This window comes from Pan paniscus, chromosome 19 (assembly GCF_029289425.2).
Source record: "Pan paniscus chromosome 19, NHGRI_mPanPan1-v2.0_pri, whole genome shotgun sequence".
NCBI classification, from domain to species: domain Eukaryota; kingdom Metazoa; phylum Chordata; class Mammalia; order Primates; family Hominidae; genus Pan; species Pan paniscus.
The window spans coordinates 31743543-31770203 of NC_073268.2; the positions used below are offsets into that span (position 1 = coordinate 31743543).

At 38.2% G+C, this 26661-nt stretch overlaps 1 protein-coding gene across 8 annotated transcripts in view; it reads left to right on the forward strand.

Moving 5' to 3' along the window:
* Positions 1–26661, forward strand: part of MYO1D (myosin ID) — a 383024-nt gene that overhangs the window by 162057 nt on the left and 194306 nt on the right. For all 8 annotated transcript variants that reach the window (XM_055101291.2, XM_063599124.1, XM_034942108.3 and 5 more), the window contains one exon: positions 1655–1862. In XM_055101291.2, the coding sequence (XP_054957266.1) occupies positions 1655–1862 (208 nt within the window). The remainder of the gene's footprint in view (positions 1–1654; positions 1863–26661) is intronic.

Sequence of the window (26661 nt, forward strand, 5' to 3'; positions counted from 1 at the left end):
AGACCAGCCTGGCCAACATGGTAAAACCCCATCTCTACTGTTAACAAAAAAATTAGCTGGGCGTGGTAGTTGCCTGTAATCCCAACTGCTCAGGAGGCTGAGGCAGGAGAATCGCTTGGACCGGGAGGCGGGGGTTGCAGTGAGCTGAGATCGCACCACTGCACTCATAGATAGAGCGAGACTCTGTGTCCAAATAATAATAATAATAATAATGTATTTAATGTTCCAACTCACTAAAACTATCAAGGGTGCTTTGGGTCTTTAAAAATTGTTTATTCACTGAATTCTGGTTTTTTTGCCTGGAACTATAAAACTTGATTCTGAAGTTCATGTGGAAAAATATGTGCGCCAGAATAACTAGAAAGACCTTTAAAAAAGAAAAGAATTAGGAAAAACATTAAAATGTACTTGTATCCTCTATAATTAAAACCATGTGGTAGTGATGCACAGATGGACAGACACAGCAATGAAACAGACCAGAAAGTCCAGAAATAAACTGAAGCACATATGATAAAGGCAGCATGTTAATCACAGAGGGGAAAGATGGACTTTTTAATAGTGTTGGAACAGCTAGACAGCCATTTGTTAAAAGATAAAATTAGATCCATACCTCACACCATATACCAAAAAACCCTCTAAATGATCAGAAATCTAAATGTGAAAAATGAAAACATACAAGTACTAGAAGAAAACATAAATGCATTACTCTATAAACCAAGTGAAGAAAGCCTTTCATACAATGACTTAAAATTTAGATGTAATATAAGAAAAAAACTAAATTTGACTACATGTGTTAAACAACTTTGCATGATGGAAAAAGCTCTGTGATAGACAGCCTTCTAAGATGCCCTCTACCTCCTGGTATCCATGCCCTGTGTAATCCCCTTCCTGTGAGTGTAGGCTAGACCTAGTGATTTGCTTCTGACAAAGTAGAATATGGCAAAAGTGATAGGATGTCACTTTTGAGATTAGACCACAAAAGACTGTGACTCTGTGACTTCTGTCTTGTTCACACTCACACTCATGAAGCAAGCCGCTGTGTGGTGAGCTGCCTTAATGAGAGGCCCACATGACAAGGAGCTGTTGACTGCTCGTATGTAAAAATGAAATCAATTTTTGTGTGTTGCTCTTATGTGCAGCAACACTGCTTAATTTTCTTTTAGTTATAATAGTTTTTTTATCTAGAGATCTGCTTGATTTCCTTTGAGGAAAGTTACATTATACTTAAGTAGTATCCATTTTGTTTTTCTGTCAGTCATTTACCAATTATGTCTTGGTCTCACTATGTCGACTAGACCTCCAGAGCAATGCCGAGCAGGACCCATGACAGAGCCACCCTTCTCTTATATCTGTTTGTAAAAAGAATGTTTCTAAGGTTACCCCTTTATGAACAATATTTGCCGTAGGATTTTGGCAAATAGACTGTATGAGCTTGAGGAAGTCCCTTCTATACCTAGTTTAGTAAGAGTTGTTATCTTAAAGTGTTTTATTTTACTGAAGCCTTTTTTTGCATACCTTATGAGGCTAATGAAATTCTATTGATAGTTTGCTAAGATTTGGTTTTCTATGAGGTGTCTTGCATTTTATTGAATAGTTTTCTATTGAGATGACCATATGGTTTTCTCCCTTAACCCTGTTTCTTTTTTTCATCCAGGTATAAGATGATCTCTGAATTCACCTGGCCCAACCATGACCTTCCTTCAGACAAAGAGGCTGTCAAGAAACTGATTGAACGGTGTGGTTTTCAGGATGATGTAGCTTATGGGAAGACCAAAATTTTCATTCGAACACCCCGAACATTGTTTACCTTGGAAGAACTCCGTGCCCAGATGCTCATAAGGATTGTCCTCTTTCTACAAAAGGTAATTTTATATTTTATATATAAGGATAAGATTTTGCTTTTAAGTTCTTAAAAATTTGTTGCATATTTTCTTTAATTCAAGAAATATTCCTGGAAGATATGTTGTTTTATGTCTATGCATATCTTAAAATGTTTTCTGTTGCCTTCACACATGGAAAACTTACTTGGTTGCCCCAGTTCAAAATTATTTTTGCCCAAGTTCAAAATTATTTTATCTTCAAAACTCTGAAGATATTTTGTTTTTAAAGTTGGAGAGATGTCTGAACCAGTCTTTCTGTCGTTTACTGTTAACTGTGTTTTTTCCTTCAGCTTAAATGCATAAAGGACTTTTCTTTTTCCCCCCCGAGACGGAGTCTCACTATGTCGCCTAGGCTGGAGTGCAGTGGCACAATCTTGGCTTACTGCCACCTCCACCTCCAGGGTTCAAGTGATTCTCCTGCCTCAGCCTCCCGAGTAGCTGAGATTACAGGCACACACCACCACACCTGGCTAATTTTTGTGTTTTTAGTAGAGATAGGGTTTCACCGTGTTGGTCAGGCTGGTCTCGAACTCGTGACCTCGTGATCTGCCCACCTCGGCCTCCCAAAGTGCTGGGATTACAGGCGTGAGCCACCACGCCTGGCTGCGTAAAGGACTTTTAAATCTTGTAAGTAAAAAATGTTGCCAACATGTTTGAAATTGCCTCCTTCACCTATCATTACCTACTCACCACCACTTGACCTCAGTGCTGACTCAATGCTCATTAGTTGATGGTGCTGTACCTGTCATCAATGATCTGTGCAAGGCCCCTTCTCATTTCATTCACTAATTCATGTATTTCTTTTTATCCCCCATACCCTTTCCCATATCTTCCGTATGAACTAAAATAATGCAAAAAATTGTAGAGCTATATGAAAAATCATATACCTCTGTGAGGATGTCCTTGGGATATATACCTAGGTGAAAAGTTGCTGGGTCATAGGGCATGTGTATACCTAATTGATATAAATACTGCCAGGTTGTCTTGCATGAGCCAGTTTGCACCACCAACAGCTGTATATGAGAGTTACTATGTGCCATATCCCTACCAGTATCTTCCAGCTACCTAAATTTTGTCAGATTAATAGATAGAATGATATCTCATTGTTGTTTTACTTTGTATTTCTCTGATTACCTTTGAGTTTGATTATCTCATTAAATGCTTCTTTGCTTGCTGTGTTTTCCTGTAAACTGTCTATTCATACTTTGTTTTTCTACTCGAGCTGGTACTTTCTTGTTGATTAGCAGAAATGCCTTCAATATTCCAAACATTAACCTCTTATTTACTTTAGATGTTATATATTCTCCTATTCTGTAAGCATTCTAATGAACTTTATCCATAAGAAGCTTTGTGGACCGAATTCTTAATTTTGACATAATCAAAGTCTTCAATATTTTGCCTTATAGTTAGTGATTTGGAATTTTCTTTAAGAAGGCTTTTCATGTCTCTCAGTCACAAAGATATTCTGCATTTTCTTCTATGAACTATATGGTTTTACCTTTCACATTTAGGTCTTTAATTCATTTAGAATCCACCTTCATACATGGTTTTATATAGGAAACTAGTTTTATTTTTCTCCATATGTTGAGAAAGTTTTCTCGATATCATCTACTAAGCAATCTGCCCTTTTCCCATTGATTTGCAGTGCCACTTTTATTATATATTAAGTTCCTGTATGTAGATAGGGAATAGTTTTATTCACACTTACACACACATCCTGTCTCTGTGTGCTCTATTCTGTTCCATTTTTCTATTTGCCTGTTTTTGCACTAATGCAACACAGCTTTTATTATATATATTAGTGTATTAGAGGGTTAGTTTATCTTTTCTACTTCTTTATTAAGGTTGATTAACCTATACATAGACCTTTATTCTGCAGTATACATTTTAATGTGCATAATAAGTTTATTAAATTCAATGATTTTTATTAGGATTGAACTGAATATAGATTAATTTGAAATGATTAACATTTCTACAATATTAAATCATCTTATTAAGAGTGTAATATAGGTTTACTTAAATCATCTTTATTGAACTTTAGACTTAGGCCTTATGAATTCATGGTTAATTCCTAGATACTTTATTATTTTTGTTGCTGGGGTGAATTTTTTTATTATGTTTCCTACATGGCAGTGTTAGTACAGAGAAATAATATTGATTTATGTTGCTTTATCTAAATCTAGAACAAAACCTTTCTTGATTTATATTTGTTGATTCTGTTGGCTTTCCTAGGTAAATAATTATATCATGTATAAATAATGAATTTTTTCTTCCAGTTGCCAAGATGTTTCTAAGTGTTGGTTTCTTTTTATTTATTTTGCCTAGAACTCAGGAAAACATTTGGACTGGAATACTAAATTCTGTTTCATCCCAAAACATTTTCCTTCTATTAATTTTTTTTAATGTTGCTTTCATTCAGTTCTATTTCTCAAGAATGCTTGTAAATGTTTCTGTTGGATCTCTGTTTTCTGCCATAGTAAATTATTTGCAAGTATCTGTTCTTCTCTGTCTTCAAGTCCTGGAGTCCTTACCCTTGGATCTCAAGTACTTACCTGTAGGCTTGTTTTTAGGGTTTTTTTGGTAGATTCCTCTGCCCCCAGATCTGTTACTATGTCTTTTTTTCTTTCTACCTATTCAAGAGATTGATTGATTCAAGCTCAGAGTTAGACTCTGAACCAGGGTGACCATACCTCTCAGTTTGCTTAGGACAGTCCTGGTTTATGGCAATTGCCTGTTGTGACTATTAATAGTACCCCATTTACTCTCAAAGTGTTCCAGTATGGATAAACTACATAATCACTCTACCCTGGAACTCACTTTCTTTCTACATGGTGCCCGGTAGATTCCTCTTTTTAAATCTACAGCGATAGTTTGTTTACTTCCTTCACAATTGTCAGTGTCCCACAGACTTCAGTCTGTGGCAGCTCTGCTAGCCAAAGATGAGCCCAGCTCATATATAAAAAGATGTAATTCCAGCTGTGCTACTAGGGCTGCAGCCACTAGGCTTCTTCCTTTCCTGGTTCTCTCTGACAGCACTGTGCTTCTAGAAATGCAGGGTGCCATTACCAGTCCCTACCTCTGCTTTTTTTCTGGTGAGAAATTAGTCTCTGTCTAGGAAAGAGGTTCTAAAAGAGAAGGGACAGTGGCTTCAAAAATTATCACATATGCGGTGAAGGGAAAGCTGTCCAGTCTTCTCTGTGAGACAGATCTCGCATTTCTTCACCATGAGGCAGTGGAGTAGGGAATATAAGGGTCCCTGTGCTCAAGAAGACCATTCCAGGGTATCTTATGTGCGACCTACTGATTATGTTTTTTTAGATCAACTCCACAGGCCATAAAATTGGAGGAAATTTCTCTGGGCTTTTCGGAATGGGTCATCAGTCACCTAACCGTGTGATGTGTGTTTTTACTTTTTCTGTATCCTTATAGAAATTTAATGGGAAGTTAGGAGAGACAGTATCAGGAACTGTTATTTTAAACAAGAATCTCCAACAATTGATTTTTATTTCCTTTTAAAATAAAAATAGCTATACTGATAATATAAATAAATTATGCTCATTGTAAGAACAAATTTAAAGCATACAAAAAATATAAGGGAAAATGTGAAAAAGTCACCTAAAACCCCACCATCCAGAAGTAACATCATTAACATTGTGGTGGCCATCCTTTTTGATATCTTTCTGTGCATATAGACAAACATATCTAATATAATATAAACAAGATCATAGTTCATATGAGTGTATTTCTATGATCAACTTTATCTTTTTCTGCAATACTTTGTACTGTCTTTTTTCCCCACATTTTTCCTCTCTGCCCACATTTCTTCTCACCCTCTATGTCGAGAGTCCTCAAGACTATCCTGTTTTGATGATTCACTAGAAGGATTCACAGGATTCAGCATAGTGTTGTACTGATGAGTAGAATTTATTACAGCAAGAGGATCAAAGCAAAATCAGCAAAGGGAAAATGCACAAGGAGTGAGATCCAGAGGAAACCAGGAGCAGGCTTCCAAGAGTCTTCTCCCAGTAGAGTGGCACCAGATGCACTCAATTCCTCCAGCAATGAGCTGTGTCAACATATGCCAAGTGTTGTCTACCAGGGGAGCTCCTTAGAGACTCAGTACTCAAAAGTTTTTACCAGGAACTGGTCATTTAGGCACCTTCTGCCTATCATGTACCAAAATTCCAGATTCTCAGAAGGGAAATCAGATATTCAGCACAATCTACATTATTTGTATAAACATAGTTTAAACACAGTAAACCAATCTTATTACTTAGGGAAAGTTTTGTATCAACGTAGGGAGCTGTTGACCAGCAAGTTCCCAGACACCAGCCAAGGACCAACAGACAGACCACTGTAAGCATAGTAGTCTCAGGCCTGCTATGTAAACTATTTTATGGGGACCCCCATAGTCTTCCCTAAACTTTAATAGACATCTTTATACATGTAGCCTTCCATACTGGTGCCTTCATTTCTATGTGCTGAATTCCCAGGAGTGAGATTGTTAAGTTGAAGAGTATATATGGTTTTAATCTTAAGAAATCATATTTGAACCCACAATGCAAGTGAACTCTTTTCTCTAAATTTTTGACCACAGTGGCTTTTACCAGGCTTTTTAATTTTTTCCCTTCTGATCAATAAGAAATAATACCTTATTTCTACATTTTTTAATTTCCATGACTACCCTTGAGTGTGTGCTTATTGGCTTTTTGGATTGCCTCTCTTGTTACTTATTCATATTCTTGGCCCATTTTTATATTGGGTTGTTCATCCTTTTCCTATGAATTTGTGGGAGCTATCTGTATGTAATATGCATTAATATTATGTATTACAGTTATTTTTGTTAGAGTTGTCATTTGACTCTGTTAATCGTAAACTCTTCAATGTGAAAATTTTCACTCTCAATATAATGAAATTTGTCTTCTTTTTCTTCATCGCATCTGGGTTTCTTCAAAAAAAATTTATGGATCTGGGAGGCTGGGCGCAGTGGCTCACGCCTGTAATCCCAGCACTTTGGGGGGCCGAGGCGGGTGGATCACAAGGTCAGGAGATCGGGCCCATCCTGGCTAACACGGTGAAACCCCATCTCTACTAAAAATACAAAAAATTAGCCAGGCATGGTGGCAGGTGCCTATAGTCCCAGCTACTCAGGAGGCTGAGACAGGAGAATGGCGTGAACCCGGGAGGCGGAGCTTGCAGTGAGCTGAGATCGCGCCACTGCACTCCAGCCTGGGCAACAGAGTGAGACTCCATCTTAAAAAAAAAAAAAAATGTATAGATCTGGAATTTATTTTTGTACATGATTTTGTCCCAGGCGAATAACTAGCTGTTTTAATTTTATTTAAACATTTCTCTTTTTTCCACTAAATTGAAATTCCACCTTTGTTCAGTGTTAATCTTCCATACATTCATGAATGTATTTCAGGACTCACCATTTTATTCTACAGTCAATTCCTATGGCAGTACCGTGCTGTTTTTGTTATAGTACAGCATAATAGATTTTAATATCTGAGAACCTGGCTTTAAGTGTATTTTCATACCTTTTCTGTGCCATAATAGAGATTTAGGCCAGGTGCAGTGGCTCATGCCTATAATCCCAGCACTTTGGGAGGCTGAGGCGGGCAGATCACTTGAGGCCAGGAGTTCAAAACCAGCCTGGCCAACTATGGCAAAACCCCATCTCTACTAAAAATACAAAAAGTAACCTGGTGTGGTAACGTGCACCTATAATCCCAGCTACTCAGGAGGCTGAAGAACGAGAATTGCTTGAACCTGGAGGCAGAAGTTGCAGTGACCTGAGATTGTGCCACTGCACTCCAGCCTGGATGACAGAGTGAGACTCTGTCTCCAAAAAATTAGAGATTTATTGGTAAGTTGTAGAAGGTTCAGTCAAGAATGTTGACTGTATTAGTCTGTTCTCATGCTGCTAATAAAGACATACCCAAGACTGGGTAATTTATAAAGGAAAGAGGTTTAATTGACTCACAGTTCCACATGACTTGGGAGGCCTCACAATCATGGCAGAAGGTGAAAGGCATGTCTTAACATGGTGGCCGGCAAAGAGAGAGATGAGAGCCAAGTGAAACAGATTTTCTCTTATAAAACCATCAGATCTCATGAGACTTATTCACTACCATGAGAACAGTATGGGGGAAACTGCCCCTATGACTCAATTACCTCCCACTTGGGTCCCTCCCACAACATGTGGGAATTATGGGAGCTACAATTCAAGATGAGATTTGGGTGGGGACACAGCCAAACCATATCATTAACTAAAACCAGAACCTCCAAACTTTATCGTTCTTAGAGAGATACAAACTGTGTTACTTTCCGATGCATAAAAAAATGTATAGTCTTCTACTATCATCATCTAAACCATTAACTACTCAGCATCAAGAATTACAGATAATCAGCCAGGTGTGGTGGCCCATGCCTGTAATCCCAGCACTTTGGGAGGCCAAGGCGGGCGGATCACGAGGTCAGGAGTTCTAGACCATCCTGGCTAACATGGTGAAACCCCGTCTCTACTAAAAAAAAGTACAAAAAATTAGCCAGGCATGGTGATGGACTCCTGTAGTCCCAGCTACTCGGGAGGCTGAGACAGGAGAATGGCGTGAACCTGGGAGGCGGAGCTTGCAGTGAGCTGAGATTGTGCCACTGCACTCCAGCCTGGGCGACAGAGTGAGACTCCATCTCAAAAAAAAAAAAGAATTACAGATAATCTGTTTAGTGCATATTATTCCTCTTAGTATACAGTCAGCCAGGTTTCGCATCCTGTGAATATTGTATTTTCTATCTGCATTGGGGTGAAAAAAAAATCTGTATGAGTGGACCCACATAGTTCAAACTTGTGCTGTTTAAGGGTCAACAGTACTCAGTCGTGTATTTGATATTGTAAGGAATTTGTGAAATGAGTAGAAAGATCTCTTTTTTTAAAGAAATAACCATCTAGATTGCAAAAACTGTTTTATTGATTTTATAGTGGATAATTTATAGCAATACAAGTTCATGTTGAAAAATGAAAAAATATAATTTTATATTATTTAAAATATGTCATTTTATATTAAATGCAAATTTAAATTGTTACATCACTGTTGTGTAATACTTTTTTGTTATATCTTTACTCTCTACACATTTATTGCATATTTGTAATAGCTGACTTAGGCCTTCATAGGATTCCTCAATCTGCATTTCCTCAATCAGTCTACTATTACCAGGCATTTAGGCGTTTCCAATTCTTCACTCTCACAGGTCTCATTACAGTGCACATCCCCGTTTACCTAGAGCAGTGCTTGACAAGTACTAACAATTCAGTGAATGTTAGCTGCTGTTGTTACTACTAGTGCTGCTACTACTACCATTGACTATTTCTAAATATCCTTGATTATTTTGTTGGAATAAATTCTCAGACACGAAATTGTTGGTTTAAAAGATGTACACTGTTAAGGTTTTCTATACCCATTTTCAAATGGCCCCTAGAAAGATTGTACCGATTTATGTTCCCACCAACTAATGTGGGAAGGAGTTTGTCTCACTGATGCACTGGTGATTTTCATTTTTTAGAGCACTCTTTGTGAATGACTCAAAACCTGAATGTTTTGTCTGAATATTGAAAACTGTGTTTTATAAAAAGCCCCAGTTATACTATACCCATTAAAAGAAATGAATCAATGTAGCCAGTGAGATTTTTATGAAGGTCATTCTTCTCTACCTTTCATAATGCACATTTGATTCACTTACCCATATACCCTCTACATTTGAGTTTGTGTGTGTGTTCCTTATATCACATTTGAATGAGAAATCACTAAGATGGTGTTTCTAGAAGGCACTGAAGAAACTATATAAGTTTTCAAAATTACAGCTTTAAGAAAGGAGGTGCTAAGAAATAAGTAAAGTATGTTGTCATTTCAGCAGCAAACACGTGGATGGAGCTGAGTTGAAGTATACAGTGATTTAGCGTATTATGAGATAAATCTGTCCACACTGATTTTGTTATTTTAGCTTTTTTTCTTCTTCAACCTGGGCCTTTCTGGTTTGGGATGTATCATTCATCTTCTATGTGTCATATTCATTAATTCCCAGAAAATAGGACACTTATTTGTTGCATGGCTGGGGAAATCCTGAAAGAAGACTGTAGTTTTAACTTTTAACTAATAATTAACAATTAGCCGAATTTTAATGAAAAGAATGTACCAAATGCATAACAAAGATTTATAATCCTCTAATATTCTGTAACCATTCAGACTAAAATATTTTGTTGTCTTGGAAGAGGAATGGGATATGAAAACCTTCAAAAAACTTCCTTTCTTTTTTGGTAGATATATAGTTTATATTTATGTTCTCATTCTAGGGAATCATAGGGCAAGATCAAAATCGTCAATAGCCAGGCACGGTAGCATGCACCTGTAATCTCACCTACCCAGGAGGCTAAGGCAGGAGGATCACTTTAGCCCAGGAGTTCAATACCACCCTTGGCAATATAGCAAGACCCCTATCTCAAAAAAAAAAAACAAGCAAAAGGGATCAAAATTTATATATAAAGTTATGTTAAGAATGGATTCTCAAAGGGAGATAGAAAAGAATTGAGAAAGTTTGTCTTTTGTGTCCATTAACAACAAATTTGGACAGGTAGATAAATTGAAAGAATAGATTTCTTGACCTACCTATAACACAAATAGGTGCCTTTGTGAATTGTTTTTATTTGGGGGATTTGGCCTTTTTTAAAGGGCATCTATAATTAATTATAGACAGAGATCTTAATTGCTCACTGTGTCACATAGTTGGACCATTTCTGATTGCATAGCTTTGATTGTAGCTCTAGGAATGGAATCAGCTCTTCCAGTGTAGTTAAGAGGGCAAGGCCTTTCCTCTGTCACTCACTGAAGGCTACTAAACATATAAATTATTTCTCAAAATGGTAATATCTTAAGACTCTAATCATTTTCCTCTGAGCAATTTGTAGGTAACTTAGCATCACAGTTACAGCTTATGAATTCTACAGCAGCAAGAACTGTCAACTCTTTGGAAATTTAAATCATGCTACCCCTTACCTGCTCCATGTTCCATGCTATGAGTTTTCCAGTTTTTATTTCAGGCCTAATTGTGGCTCGCAGCTTGTAGCATCCATGATACAGTGAACTGTGGGGTCCACAGTCAAGCTTGAATTTGAAGTCAGTTGGCAGTCTTCCATTGTAGTTGTGTGAAACTACAGACATGTCTTTACAGGAAATAATAGAAATACTTGCTGTAAATATTCAGATGCATTCAGTCCCCAGAATTTATTTTTGCTTATCTGGTAGATTCCTAATTAGAGGATGATAGTAATTTGATTATTAAATCATTGCAAAATTGATGCAATTCCAAAAGCAGAATAGCACTGGGGGGCGAGGAGGGACAAAGGAATGAGTGGAGAAGAAAGTCTGTGGAAAGACGTGAAAGAGAAAAAGATATGAAAAAGATAAAGCCAAGAACAGGGAAAAAAGCCTCAAGCTAGTGAGATAAAATATTCAAGATATAGGCTAAAATTATATGATTGTTTCTAATTTTATGTGGAATTCAAAGTGGAATTATAGGGTAGTTAGGGATCTTTTCTTAATTCAAAATAATAAACATTTGACATTCCCCTAGCAAACTAATATGAAAATATTCAAAAATAGGGTATGTGATTTTATCAATAAATCAGTGCAGGCATAATGTATATACAAATAACAGGCACACCACGTACATATATGCACACAAGTATAATATGGGAAAGGAAATAACAGAAGCATGTAAAACTCAGCATCATTTTTGTGCTGGTTCATGGGAAAATTTTTTTCTGTTCTTATATCAGGATTAGCTGTACTTCTCCTGGGCCACTGTCCTCAAACTGGCAGTCATGTTATGGGGAGGAGCCAGGCTGCTGTGTAGCCTGCTTGTGAGCTTTCCTTAAGCAATGATGTTAGACAGCCTTGAAATATTCCTGCACTTAAGGGAAATGTTTCTAGTGGTTTCTACTTTTGATTGATACTGGTTGACATAGATACATTTGAACATGCAGACATGCTAAGGTAGTCATCTATTCCAGTTGTGTTAAGAGTACTGTACTTTGGCAGGGCATGGGGGTTCACCCCTGTAATCCTAGCACTTTGGGAAGCCAAAGCTGGACTATTACTTGAGGCCAGGAGTTCGAGACCAGCCTGGGCAACACAGCAAAACCCCATCTCTACAAAAATAAAAATAAAATATTAACTGAGCATAGTGGAGCACACCTGTAGTCCCAGCTACTCAGAAGCCTGAGGCAGGAAGATCACTTGAGCCCAGGAGTTCTAGGCTATGGTAAGACATGATTGCGCCACCGAACTTCAGCTTAGGTGACAGAGTGTGACCCTGTCTCTAAAAAAAAAATGAAATAAATTTTAAAAAGAGTAATGTACCTTAAAAATCAAGAATAGATGAATTATATCAAATTACTTTTCAACAGATATCGAGATGCTTATGTCATTTTTTTCTCTTGAATTATCAATACAGAGAATTCTAACCAATTTGATAGCAATATGATGTTTGCCTAACAAGATAAAATGGACACTTTTCTTTTTTTGTCTGTATTTTGAAACAGTCTAAATAGCCTTGGAGTTAATCTGTTGAGGTTAAACTCCCTTGTGAAGCCATCTGGAAGGGGGTATTTGTTGGAGTGTACCTCTTCAACAGCTTACTCTAGCTCTTTGTGATAATTGATCTGTTTTTATTTTGTGGGATTAATTTTGGTAATTTATATTTTCCTAGAAAATCATTCAGATTCTCTAATTTAATTGAACAGAATTGAACGAAGTAGTCTCTTACATTTTCTTCTCATTTCCCTTGAATCTGTAGTCATTCCCTCTTATCATTTCTTATTTTGTGAATTTCATTTATGCTTATTATCTTTTTTCTTTATCAGCTTTAGTTAATGATGTATTATTTTTTCCTCAAAAAATCACCTCTGATTTATTTATTCTACTATTTTCTTTTTCTTTTCTTTTCTTTTCTTTTTTTTTTTTTTTTTTGAGATGGAGTCTTACTCTGTCATCCAAGCTGGAGTGCAATGGCGTGATCTCAGCTCACTGCAACCTCCACCTCCTGGGTTCAAGCGATTCTCCTGCCTCAGCCTCCCAAGTAGCTGGGATTACAGACGCACACCACCATACCTGGCTAATTTTTGTATTTTTAGTAGAAACAGGGTTTCACCATGTTGGCCAGGCTGGTCTCGAACTCCTGACCTCAAGTGATCCACCTGCTTTGGCCTCCCAAAGTGCTGGGATTACAGGTATAAGCCACCGTGCCCAGCCCATTTTCTGATTTCTAATTTGTTAATTTTTTTCTTTATCTTCATCAATTCCTCTCCTTTTTGGAATATAAAGAACAGAGGCAATCAGTTTATCTTTCTCCAACTTCTGGAGTTGAACACTTCGTTCAGTTTTTTTCTTTCACATTTATTAGTAATGAACTGTGAAATTTGTTGTGGATCTGCTTCTGCTGTATCTGTAGCAGGGGCCCCCAACCCTTGTGCCACGGACTGGTACTGGTCCGTGGCCTGTTAGGAACTGGGCCCCACAGCAGGAGATGAGCAGAGGGCAAGCAAGCTCCGTGGCCTATCAGATCAGCAGCGGCATTGGATTCTCATAGGAGCAGGAACCCTGTTGTGTGTGAAATGCCCAGGCAGGGGATCTAGGTTGTACACTCCTTATGAGAATCTAATGCCTGATGATCTGGTGGAACAGCTTCATCCCGAAACCATCCCCTACCACCTCCCAGTCCATAGAAAAACTGTCTTCCAAGAAATTGGTCCTTGGTGCCAAAAAGTTGGAGACTGCTGATCTGTAGGACCTGATATATTATTATTTAATTATTTTTTATGTTTACATTTTCTCTTTCCCTGAAAGTTGTTTAAAACATTTTTTTTAATCATTTCCGGGTGATATGTGTTTTGTGTGTGTATTTTCTTTAATTTTCTAATTTTGTTCTTAATTTTTTAGTTTCACTGCTTTATGATCACAGAATGTTAAATGTTCCATTTCTACTTTCTGGAATTTATTGAGGTTTACTTTAGGGCCTGGTGTACAGTGATTTTTTGTGAGTATAATGTGAAATAAGGTATATGTTATTTTTAAATATTTTTATTATGGAAAATTGCAAATATTCACAAAAATAGGAAGAACAGTTTAATGAATCTCCATGTTTCCATCACCCAGATTCAACAATTAACAATATTTTGTCATTCTTATTTTATCTAATTCCCACCTCATGCTTTTATGTATGTTTGTTTTGGTTTGGTTGAAGTTTTTAAAGAACATCCCAGATATCTTTTGTCACCCTTAAATACCAATCTACAGATAAGGACTTTATAGATAAGGACTTCATACTGTTATCATACCATATAAAATTAATAATTAATAGTTTCTGTTCATTGTTCCCAGTTGACTGGAAACTATCTTTTCACAGATGGTTAGGGATAGGCGTGGCCACCCCCAGAGCTGAGACAGCATTGAGAAAGGAGCACACTCATCTTTATCAAAGGGCAGCATCAACACCTAAGGCAGTGAGTGGTTCCTGGCAGTCTGACAGTTATCTCTGTCATTTGGGAGTTTTGTTCCCATATATTTCAGAAACTTGATATGTAATATTAATTATGATTTTCAGTGACATATCATTTCATCTTTAAAAATTGAATGTTTTAAAGGTGGCTTATGGGCTGGGCACGGTGGCTCATGCCTGTAATCCCAGTGCTTATTTGGAGACTGAGGCAGGCGGATCACAAGGTCAGGAGTTTGAGACCAGCCTGGCCAACATGGTGAAACCCCATCTCTACTAAAAATACAAAAATTAGCTGGGCGTGGTGACACACACCTGTAATCCCAGCTATTCAGGAGGCTGAGGCAGGAGAATTGCTTGAACCCCGGAGGCAGAGGTTGCAGTGAGCCAAGATGGTACCACTGCACTCCAACCTGGGTGACAGAGCAAGACTTGTCTTGAAAAAAATTAAAATAAAAATAAAATAAATGTGGCTTATGTATGGCAAGGAGTGGCATCTTTAGTTTGTCTTAATTAACAATTTGATATTATTTATATGTTCTTATATTTATTTGTTAAATTTGCATTTTGCATTTTTTATTATTGGATTATATTATGGCTTTAGCTCCCTTATCACAAGAAAGATCTTGTGAAGGATTAAAAGTGGCTCATTAAAGCATAAACATATAATGAAAATAGTAAATTCTGAAACTGAGAATAATATAATAACTGTTAATTGTAAGTAGACTCAAAGGTTAATATAGTGTAATCATTTTCAGTGAGTACGATAATTTTGTAAACCAGCCAAAAGAAAAAGTATGAATAGAATCATTATCTGAAAATCGGATTTTATTGGTTTTGTCATTCATTTGCCTAATGTTTTATTTGTTAGGAAACTGTCAGGTAGAGACATGAAGTGATGGGGGCTTTCATATGATTTCTAAACAAAGCACTCTGACTTCTTTGTAAAACCAATCAAGTGTTTTATTTCTAAGACTAAAAGCAAAATAATTATTTCTCATATAAAATTGATTACTTTTGTCCTTAAACAAAAAAGAAAGGAAGGAAGGAGGGAAGGGGAGGGGGAGGGGGGAAGAGAGGGAGGGAGGAAGGAAGGAAGGAAAGAAGGAAGGAAGGAGGGAAGGGGGAGGGGGAGAGGGGAAGAGAGGGAGGGAGGAAGGAAGGAAGGAAAGAAGGAAGGAAGGAGGGAAGGGGAGGGGGAGGGGGGAAGGGAGGGAGGAAGGAAGGAAGAAGGAAGGAAGGAAAAGGAAAAGAGAAAAGAAAGAAAACACAAAACCTACTGATACGGTAGCCAGTATTTCCTGAGTGATAGGCACTACTCTGGATACTTTACTATTCTGATTATTTAACTAAGTCATTACAAGAACCTTGTGAATGAGTGTCCATTATTATTTCCATTTAATAGATAAGGGAGCTAAAGCCACTGAGTGGTTAAGGACCTTGGCAGAGGTCACACACGGTAAACACCAGAGCTGGGATTTGAACCTAAGAGGCCTGCTTCCCACACACACTCTTTTGACTGCTGTACACTTTTGTACCATAGTGGCATCATTCAAGAAACAGCTATGACTCACACTATTGAAAAGTTTGAAAAACTAGTCACAAAGGTGATGTGTTCAGAGGATGTCCTCAAAGGTGATGTGCATCATGCTCACAAAGAAAGCAGAATGCAATTTGCAAAATTGCTTTATTAAATAGCCTTGGTAAACTGGTAATGTCTTCTGAGTTATTCACTGTCAAGTATGTGGACTAAGATACAGTAATACAATTGGAAAAAAAAAACCCTGATGTTGAAGTATGAATCAGCTCTTGACACGTGTATAGTAACAAAAAGTGATCGATGACTTTTTTTTTTTTAACTGAAAATACATGCTCCAGGAGAAGAGATTTTTGTTTGTTTTGGAAAAAGTGACTTTCGAGCTATGGGTAGGTTGGGAAAGGTGCATTTACAAAGCGACCAAGAAAGCATCAGCTGAAACAGGAAGCTGGGGTATGCTACTAGGCAATGAAAGAGGTTGCCCCCAATGCTAGTCCATTCATTGCTTTATTGATGGGAATATTTATGGTCAAAAATAGGCTGCTTGGTCTTGACTGAGTGTTGAAAGAAACAAAAGCGTACCTTTGACTGAATGGTGGCCATTGACTCCATATTTTTCCAGTATGCTGTGAGAAGAAATGGGTAGCATTTACAACACTGTGACATGTGGCTATGCAGGAAAAGGTGCTCACATGCATTTTAAAATGAGTAATAAATGTGGATTTGTTCATTCATTACTGAATGGAAACATGAAAAGGAACAAGACAAAGCTCCATCCAGAAGCTGACAACCCAGCCAGGGGGCAGATGTGTGCACCCAAACCAGTGAAATGGAGTAATTATGAGGCCCTAGGGTAGTAGGCAGTGACTGCCAGGTGGGCTCAGAGAAGAGGCACCTACCTGAGCTGGGGAGAGGACACTTTCTGGAAGAAGTTTGCCAAAATCTTAATTAACTCTGTTAGATTCACATCTTACTTGGAAACACATTAACAGGGAGGACAGATCTTAATCTGTATTTCATAAGCCATTTATACAGATTGAGTTAATTAGAGCTGGAACTTGACATTATAGTGGGTTAACTGTCACTAAAGCTAGTGGGTAAAATGGACTTCCTTTGACAAATGTAGAAAGCAAAGTTTTCTACAAAAATATGCAAACAAATATTGTTTTCTGTAACAAACATAGACTAGTCTTAGTCTTTGGAATTACTAAAACAGCCTTTCCATATCACAGGAAAGTGCTTGCCCTGCATAGCAAACAGCCAAATGGGTAACTAGCAAGCAAACACATGTGGCAGCAGTGCCACGTAGAAGGACAGAATTAAACTTGAATTTCATAACAGGTATATAAATATTTACTAACCCCTTCCTTATTTATCTAACAAGATGTAAAGAGCTAGCTCAGGACTTGTCTTCTTAAAGCACCTGGATCAACAAACTCCCATTCTGTCAAGGTTCCTCATTACTAACTACTAGTTGAGCTTGGCAGCCTCTAATTTGGTTATACTTTTTTTGTCATAGTGTATAATGTTCTGTTTCCACATTATACTGTCCATAGTCTTCTGCAACTTGTTTTTTTTTCCACTCAGAATAATGTTTTTAAAATTTGTATAGGTCCATAAGTGTACTAATGGCTTGTTTACTTTTGCTTGTTATTTTACTATTTAAAAGTCACAGTTTATTTAATTTCCTAATAATAGTCAGTTTTTCAGTTTTTTGTCATTCTATGAAATGCCATAGTGAACAATTTTGTACATATTCTCTTGTCTGCAAGTGAATAGGTCTCTGTGGGGCTGCCATTCTCAAATTTTGAGAATTCCAAAGAGCTTACCTTAGAAAATTCTACAAAATGCAACAATATGCAAGCACATATTCCATTAGCTATCAGAGTGATGATATCATCACATGTGATATAGTCTCTGGAAAATTCTGTCATAGGCTGAGAGGGTGAGAATTTAAAAGGCAAATAACCTGCTGGTATTCTTAGAAAATTAGTTTTTATCTTGAAGATCCCCTAAAAGTAAAGGGTCTCAGCAGTGCTCAGGGTTCCCCAACCACACTTTGAGAACTGCTACTCTTGGGTATATACCCCAGATTGCAAATGCTAGATTGTAGAGTCTGCACATTTTTAAGTTCACTAAAGTTTGCCCAGTTGCTTTCCAAAATAATTGTACCAGTTTATGCTCACCAAGAAATGTATGAAAGCTTTTATTCTTCTACATCCTTATCAACAATTCACATTGGCAGATTTTTTAATTTTGGCCAATCAAATTTTGATCCCTGAATATGACCGTTACTTTCTTACAAGCTCAGCTGTGCATAGGGGTATTTGTTACATTGTTGTAGCAGTAGGGATATCAAGTTATCTATTCTTCTACCTTCTTGCCCTACTCAGTGGAAGTCCTACTGGAAGTTTAAGAGAGAAGTGGTGTGGTCAGTTTGTGAGTGTTAAATAGATCTGTGTCAAGGAAACATTAGAAGTCAATAAGACAAGGAAGGATGGCCAATTAAGAGCCTGTTGCTGTAATCTAAGGCAGGGGTCCCCAATCCCCAGGCGGCAGACTGGTACTGGACTGTGGCCTGTTAGGAACCAGGCCGCACAGCAGCAGGTGGGCGGCAAGTGAGCAAACATTACCACCTGAGCTCCGCCTCCTGTAAGATCAGTGGCTCATTGGATTCTCATAGGAGCATGAAGCCTATGGTGAACTGCGCATGCAAGGGATCTAGGCTGTGCACTCTTTATGAGAATCTAATGCCTGATGATCTGAGGTAGAACAGTTTCATCCTGAAACCACCCCCACCCCCACCATGCCGGTGCATGGAAAATCTTTCCTCCACAAAACTGGTCCCTGATGTCAAAAAGGTTCAAGACCACTGATCTAGAGGAAAGCTGATGAGAACTTAAATTGCAGCAGTGGTAGTTAAGATGCAGAAAAATGTGAGAAATATTTAGGAGACCATGAAATAATTAGCAGACTATGATAGTTATTGGACAGGAGATTGATGAAAGGCAGGAATCAATGATTCCCAGGTTTCCACCATAGAGTCCTGGATAGCTGGTATCACTGACAACTGAGATAGAGGTAGAAGGTACAGAAGCAGGGGCATATCTGGAAGATGGTAGTAGTGTGGGGTATGATGTGTTCGAGGTGCCTATGAGACATTCAAGTAGAGATGACCAGCAAGCAGTTGGATATATGAGTCAGAGAAACAAAAGAAGTAGCAAATTTTAAATAAGAAGAAGCAGTCAACAGCATCAGACATAGTAGGTATGTCCAACACCATAACGGCTGAAAAGTGCCCACCTAGTCTGGCAATTAGTAGGTCATTGGTTTATTAATAACCGGCATGTTAAAGTTGGTCAGGATGAGCTCAGAGTGTAGAAGAAAAACCAGCTGCCAAACTCCTCCGGCGAGGAAATAAAAGTGTTTTGAACATTTGTTGGTGAATCATGGAAATGAAAATAGGTATAGCAAAAAGGTGTCCGTAATGAAGAAACTAAGAAGCGTTAATTTTCCATAAGACATTTAGTAAATGTTGAAACACTGAAGACTTACCCCTACATATATTACTAAGCAGCGCTATTAGAATAGCACTACTATGTACAAGTCACTGAACTTACTATGGGGAAAAATTTGGTCGATTTATAATATAAGCCTATAACTGGTCCATTTAGTATTTAACATATTGGCAAATGTAAAGCCCTTTTAGAACAATAAAAATGCTTCAGCAAAAACTTAACATTGAAGCAACAGTACATTCCCCCCCACCCGGCCCCACTCTCCTTTTTTCTCTTCCCACCTACTTGGTGAATAAAACGATAAAAGCATATTTGGAAAATAATGGTGACATGTCAAAAATAATTTGTTTCTTATTTATCTCCTCTCAGACACTGCCAATAAGAAACCATTGCCACTCCATCCCCAGCCCACTCTGCTGTAAGTTGGAAGCAGATGATTTGCTCTCCTGAAAGAGCAGCAAATCCGTTGCCTGGGTGATATCTCATTACTAAGGCAACCAATTTGGCGCATCAGTGTGAATCTCAATTTTAAAATATAATTATGCCAAGAGATGTACATATGCTTGAGGTTTACTTAATAGAAATCTGTTCGCCTTTGCAAGGAAAACATTTCGTATGTTAGGTGAAAAAAGAGGGGAAATACCGCTTTTATTCTTTGCTAGCTAAAATACACCTTTCAACTGAGCCCCCACTATGTTTAGTGAAACAGCTTGCATTGGTTTCTCCCTCACCACTTTTTTTTTTTTTTTTTTACTTGAGGTGTTCCCTTTCCAAGACACTTCTCTCTTGAGACTTGTCACTCATAACCCAACAGCTGTTGTCTCCATGACAACATTTTCTGGCCCCTATAGGTGGTGATAGGAAAAAAAGGAAGGAAAAAAAAATGGCTACATTTTCATTTCACTTTTCTTTTTTAATTGCTACAAGCTCAAGAGATTTGACTCTTTGTAAGGAATTAATTAATGAAGGGGAAGTGATTTCGTGAATAGATGCTTAAATTAAATTACAAAACTTCTGAACAATTTAATGAGAATTGCTATCCCAACCTCAAATGAAAGGTCTTATAGATAAGATGTATACAATCAAAAGCTTGTCTGGAGGAAGACTGTATTACAGAGGTAGCTGAAGATGCGCACAGCCAAGCCATGTAAAATCCCACTGAATTACTGCTGAGCAATTATTTTTTCTTCCTTGCCAACAATAAAACATTTGTTTAAAAATAAAAAGAGCATATTTTGGTGGAGGGAGTATTTAATTATCAACCTTATTAAAGAATGCCTATTAAATCATGAAATCCTTGCAACTCATTAAGTTTCCTGTTTGCTGTAGATGCCAGGAAGCTCAGGGCTCAGATTTGTATGTAAGTCCAGGAACCATCCTCAGTTTGGGAGTTTCAGTGGAACTGACTCCCTTTCCTTCCTACCACCCTGCCCCTGTTGCCCGGCTGTCCTTTTATTCTTACTTTGGTAATTTAGTTGTCTGTATACCTTTTTTTGTAAGTTCCCTCTAATCCTTTTAAAAATAATTAGATAACAAGTATTAAAGGCAATGATGAAAATACTTTATTGTAATAGCCATTCACTGCTTAGTCACCATGCTGACATTTAATGTAAAATATCACCCTAAAAAAGATTTTTTTGAACAGACTTTTATGAAAAGAAACAGCTTTTCTAAAGTATGTAATTTTGCCACGTATTTCATTGAGCTAAGAAACTTTATGGGTGACAAAATATATCCTGTTTACCAAGTTAGGTACATAATGGCATACATGTGGTTTAAGTGTGAAGCCTACAGTATTGAGGTTTATTTTATTCTCTTCTTGCTATAGCAAATGTATATAACTACTACCAAGAGATCTAAGTGTATCAAAAATTGCTCATATTCTTTGTCATGGCACATGTAAACACATTCTGCTGGACTATCAAGTTTTGCTAACCTAAAACAGAAAGTTTATGAAATATTCAACATGTTCTGGGAAATGTGTATATTTAGAGCATTCAGTTTCTATTAATGAGGAGCTATATAGCAGTCTTAAGCTATATTTTTTAAAATTTCAGCAACTGCAGATTATGAATACCTTTAATATACAAAAGGTCCCTCCTAAGAAATGAGATAGATACCTCACTAGAAAACTGAACAAAAATATGGACACTCAGACCACAGAAGAAGAAAAATGGCCAGCAACCATATTTTCACCTATCAAATACTCGGGATTTTTCAAAATATCATACACAGTGTTGCTGAGGATGTACACTACTGGCATAAGAGTAAATTGGTGAGAACTTTCTGGAGGGGTAGTTTGGCAATGTGTTTCCAAAAAATCTAAAAATTATATTTGCCTCTAATCCAGCAATTATACCTCTAGAAATTAATACTAAGGAAAATCTTAAGAATATATGTAAAACTTTAGTTGTAAGAAATTTTTTTGTGGCCAGGCATGGTGGCTCACACCTGTAATCCCAGACTTTGGGAGACCAAGGTGAGCGGATCACCTGAGGTCAGGAGTTCGAGACCAGCCTGGTCAACATGGTGAAACCCTGTCTCAACTAAAAATACAAAAATTAACCGGGCATAGGGGCAGGCGCCTGTAATCCCAGCAACTCGGGAGGCTGAGGCAGGAGAATCGCTTGAACCCAGGAGGCAGAGGTTGCAGTGAGCTGAAATTGTACCACTGCACTCCAGCCTGGGCGACAGAGTAAGACTGCATCTCAAAAAAAAAAAAAAAAAGAAAAGAAAAAGAATTTTCTTTGCAACATTTCTCATGACAGTGGGAAATAATGAAGACTCTTAAATGTTAAGAAGTTAGTGGAGATGAAGAGCGATTGGCTATGAGTACAAACATACAGTAAGATAGAAGAAATAAGTTCTTTTTTTTTTTTTTTTTTTTGAGGCAGTGTCTTCTTGCTCTATCACCCAGGCTGGAGTACAGTGGTATGATCCTAATATGTTGCAGCCTTGAACTCCTGGGCTCAAGCAATCCTCCTGTGTTGGCCTCCCCAGTAGCTGGGTCTACAGCCAGGTGCCACAACATCTGGCTAAATTTTTTTTTAAGAGATGAGTTCTGACTATCTTGCCCGGGCTGGTGTTGAACTCCTGGGCTCTAGTGATGCTCCTACCTCAGCCTCCCAAAGTGCTGAGGTTACAAGCATGAGGAGAAATAAATACTAAAGTTTGAGAGCCCACTAGAGCGACTGTACTTAGCAACAATATAATGTATAAGTCAAAGTCACTAGAAAAGAGGACTTTAAAGGATATGGTGTTAGTCTGTTCTTGAGTTGCTATAAAAAAATACCTGTGGCTGGGTAATTTATAAGGAAAAGAGGCTTAATTGGCTGATGGTTCTGCAGGCTGTATAGGAAGCATGGTGCGGTCATCTGCTCCTGGTGAGGCCCTCAAAGAGCTTCCAATCATTGCAGAAGGCAGAGGGAGAGCAGGCATCACATGGCAAGAGCAGGAGCAAGAGAGGGAGACATCTCATGAACTAACAGAGCAAGAGGTCACTCATCACAAAGGATATGGCACTAAGCCATTCATGAGGGATCTGCTCCGTGATCCAGTCCCTCCTACCAGGCCCCACCTCCAACACTGGGGATTAAATTTCAACTGGAGATTCGAAGGGGATAGACATCCAAACCATGTCAGACGCCGACACATAAAAATGATAAACACTCGGTCAGGTGCTGTGGCTCACACCTGTAATCCCAGTACTTTGGGAGGCCGGGTCGGGCAGATTGCCTGAGCTCAGGAGTTCGCGACCAGCCTGGGCAACACAGTGAAACCCTGTCTCTACTAAAATACAAAAAATTAGCTGGTGTGGTGGCATGTGCCTGTAGTCCTAGCTACTTGGGAGGCAGAGGCAGGAGAATTGCTTGAACCCGGGAGGTGCCATGAGCCAAGATCGCGCCACTGCACTCCAGCCGGGGTGACAGAGCAAGACTCCATCTCAAAAAAAAAAAAAAAAGATAAACACTCAAGGGAACGGATACCCCAAATACCCCAACTTGATCTTTATACATTCTATGTATGTAACAGACACTCACACATAACCTATATATAAGTAAAAAATATATCAGGAAAACAGTTATATAAATTATGATGTATCTATACAATAGAAAACTATGGGCCAGGCGCAATAGCTTATGCCTATAATCCCAACACTTTGGGAGACTGTGGCGGGTGGATAACCTGAGGTCAGGAGTTCAAGGCCAGCCTGACCAATGTGGTGAAACCCCATCTCTACTAAAAATACAAAAATTAAAAATTAGCTGGGTGTGGTGGTGGGCACATGTAATCCCAGCTACTCGGGAGGCTAAGACAGGAGAATCGCTTGAACCCAGGAGGCAGAGGTTGCAGTGAGCTGAGATCGTGCTGCTGCACTCCAGCCTGGGCAACAGAGCGAGACTCCATCTCAAAAAAAAAAAAGACAGGAAAACTATGCAGCCATTAATAATGACGATATTTTAACAAAATGAAGAGTGTTCTTCATAAATGTTAAGTGAAAATATATGTTACAAAACAGGATATTCAATGCGATTCCTCTTTAACCACATTGTTAATCCTGGAAATATCTACACACACACCCATTATATTTACTGAAGAGGACGTGATGAGTCATACTTTTGGTGGCTAGGCGGGCATCATTCGTAACTAAGGAAAATTAGGACTATTTTTATTCAGTAGTTTTTGTTAAAGTTTTAATGTTGTCAAACATCGCTATCTATTCAAACTTAGTACTATAATGAGAATCAGTATTTTTAAGAAATTCAATTTCAAAATAAGATGTTTACTACTCAACTGTCCTGAGTTGGTTGTATTGTATTTGTGTGGATAAGAAACCAAACACTCATAGAAAATATGTTGGTGACAGGTATCCTTGGGGAACTCAAAATATAATCAAGCATTTATAATTTAAATGCAGGTTTACAAACAAAGTACTGTATTCATGAGTTTATTGTACTTTAAATCGATTATAAACAACATATAACTATGATCACATTATTTCAGCCTAAAATTTTAAGTAACAGTTTTTATTATAAGGTAATACATGTTCATTGTGAAAGATTTTTAATTTAAAGAAGAGAATAATATTACCCATCATCTCACCACCAAAAGAAAATCACTGTTAACATTTTGGGATATATCATTCCAGTCTTTGTTCTACTCTCTTACATGCACACACACACAGACACATACACACATACACACACACACACACACTTCAAAAATCAAAGAGACCATATGCACTGTAAATGAGTATTACCATTTGAAAATCAGCAGAACCGTGGTGATGGTTGTGGTACTCTGCCCCTAAACCACTTCTGTGTGATCTTCCAGGCTTCCTCCCTTGACTTGGATCTGCACAGCATCACAATCTTAGGTTTTATGGTGTTGTATCTCCGTTCAAAAACCCTTCAATCACCCACAAAATTAAGACTAGACTTTCCCAGAGTCTGGCTCCAACCAACCACGTCTCCTGTGATACCATAGCACGACATTGTTTGTTTTTACTGAACCCTCAAACATCTCTGCTTTTTCACCTGTATGTATACTTTTACACATACTGTTTGCCTTGCTTACAGTGTTCTTCAAGTTCAATTCTGCCTCCTCACTAAAGTCCTCCCAACCAGACCACTGTAAATAAAGTCATCTTTACATCTTTGCCAGAACCCATTTGTCAGTTGTATGTGGCTGTATGAGACAGTGAGTCAAAGGGAAGCAGAAACGATGTGCCTGCTGTTAGTTTTATTGTAGGATTTACGTTCGTGTAAGGTTTTAGGTCATTCTCACTTCGTTTGTCTGTAAAACAATAGGGATGGTGTAGGCATATCTATTATGATCAAGTGTGAAGTGTGTTGCAGGTAATTTTTTACTAAGGTTTTGAAGATTGTGAATCATTTTATAAGTAGGAGTTGATTCAAGGTTATTCCTATGGAATTTATACGTGCTTTCTTGAGTGGGCAAGGAAGGCAAATCTCAGGGATTGCACAGCTCCCAGAAAGGTGTTGTGCATGTGAATGTTCCTCCCAAGCTATGCTATGGAAGAGGCGGGGCAGAGAACCTCTCAAATAGATGACTTATAAGGAGTCTTTAGCTCAGAAATTCCCGGTGGATTCTGTATTTTTTGTAGTCTTTAACCAGTGTTTAAATCTTAGATCATTTATTAATTTTGCAGATGTGTCTGATCTCTTCAGCTAGATTATAAATTATGGAGGGCAGCAGAATCCTTGTACTTGATTATGTTCCACAGAGGACTCCCAGCATCATGCCCTGTACCCAGTAGTCTTAGGTAACATTTCGTCAATAATGTACTTATCATGATTCAATACTAGGTAATAATTTGCTTCTGGATTTATAAGATTTCTTATTAGCTATGTTATGTATTAAAGCAAAGATATTTTTGAATATATAAGAGCTATTTATGTGCATTTAAATGAGATACTTTAGTAATACCAAGCAAATGGAGTAATCAGTAGGCCCTAGAGTTATTCCCAACTGGGCCAGGCACAGTGGCTCATGCCTGTAATCCCAGCACTTTGGGAGACTGAAGCAGGAGGATTGCTTGAGCCCAGGAATTCAAGACCAGCCTGGGCAACATGGTGAGATCCTGTCTCTACAAAAAATTTTAAAAATTAGCCAGGTGAGGCCAGGCACGGTGGCTCACACCTGTAATCCCAGCACTTTGGGAGGCCAAGGCGGGCGGATCATGAGGTCAGGAGATCGAGACCATCCTGGCTAACACGGTGAAACCCTGTCTCCACTGAAAAATACAAAAAATTAGCCGGGCGTGGTGGCAGGTGCCTGTAGTCCCAGCTACTTGGGAGGCTGAGGCAGGAGAATGGCGTGAACCCGGGAGGCGGAGCTTGCAGTGAGCTGAGATCGCGCCACTGCACTCCAGCCTGGGTGACAGAGCGAGACTCTGTCTCAGAAAAAAAAAAAAAAAAATTAGCCAGGCATGTTGGCCCTTGCCTGTGGTACTAGCTACTCAGGAGGCTGGGGTGTGGGTGGGGGGTAAGGGGGAAATAAAATAGTACCCACCTCATAGTATAGTTGTATTAAATAAGTTAATACATTTGACAGAATTTGAACACTTTGTAAGTACCTGTGTATTTAGTTTTTGTTCTTTGTTTTTTGGTGTGTGTGTGTGTGTGTGTGTTTTGAAACAGGATCTCACTCTTAT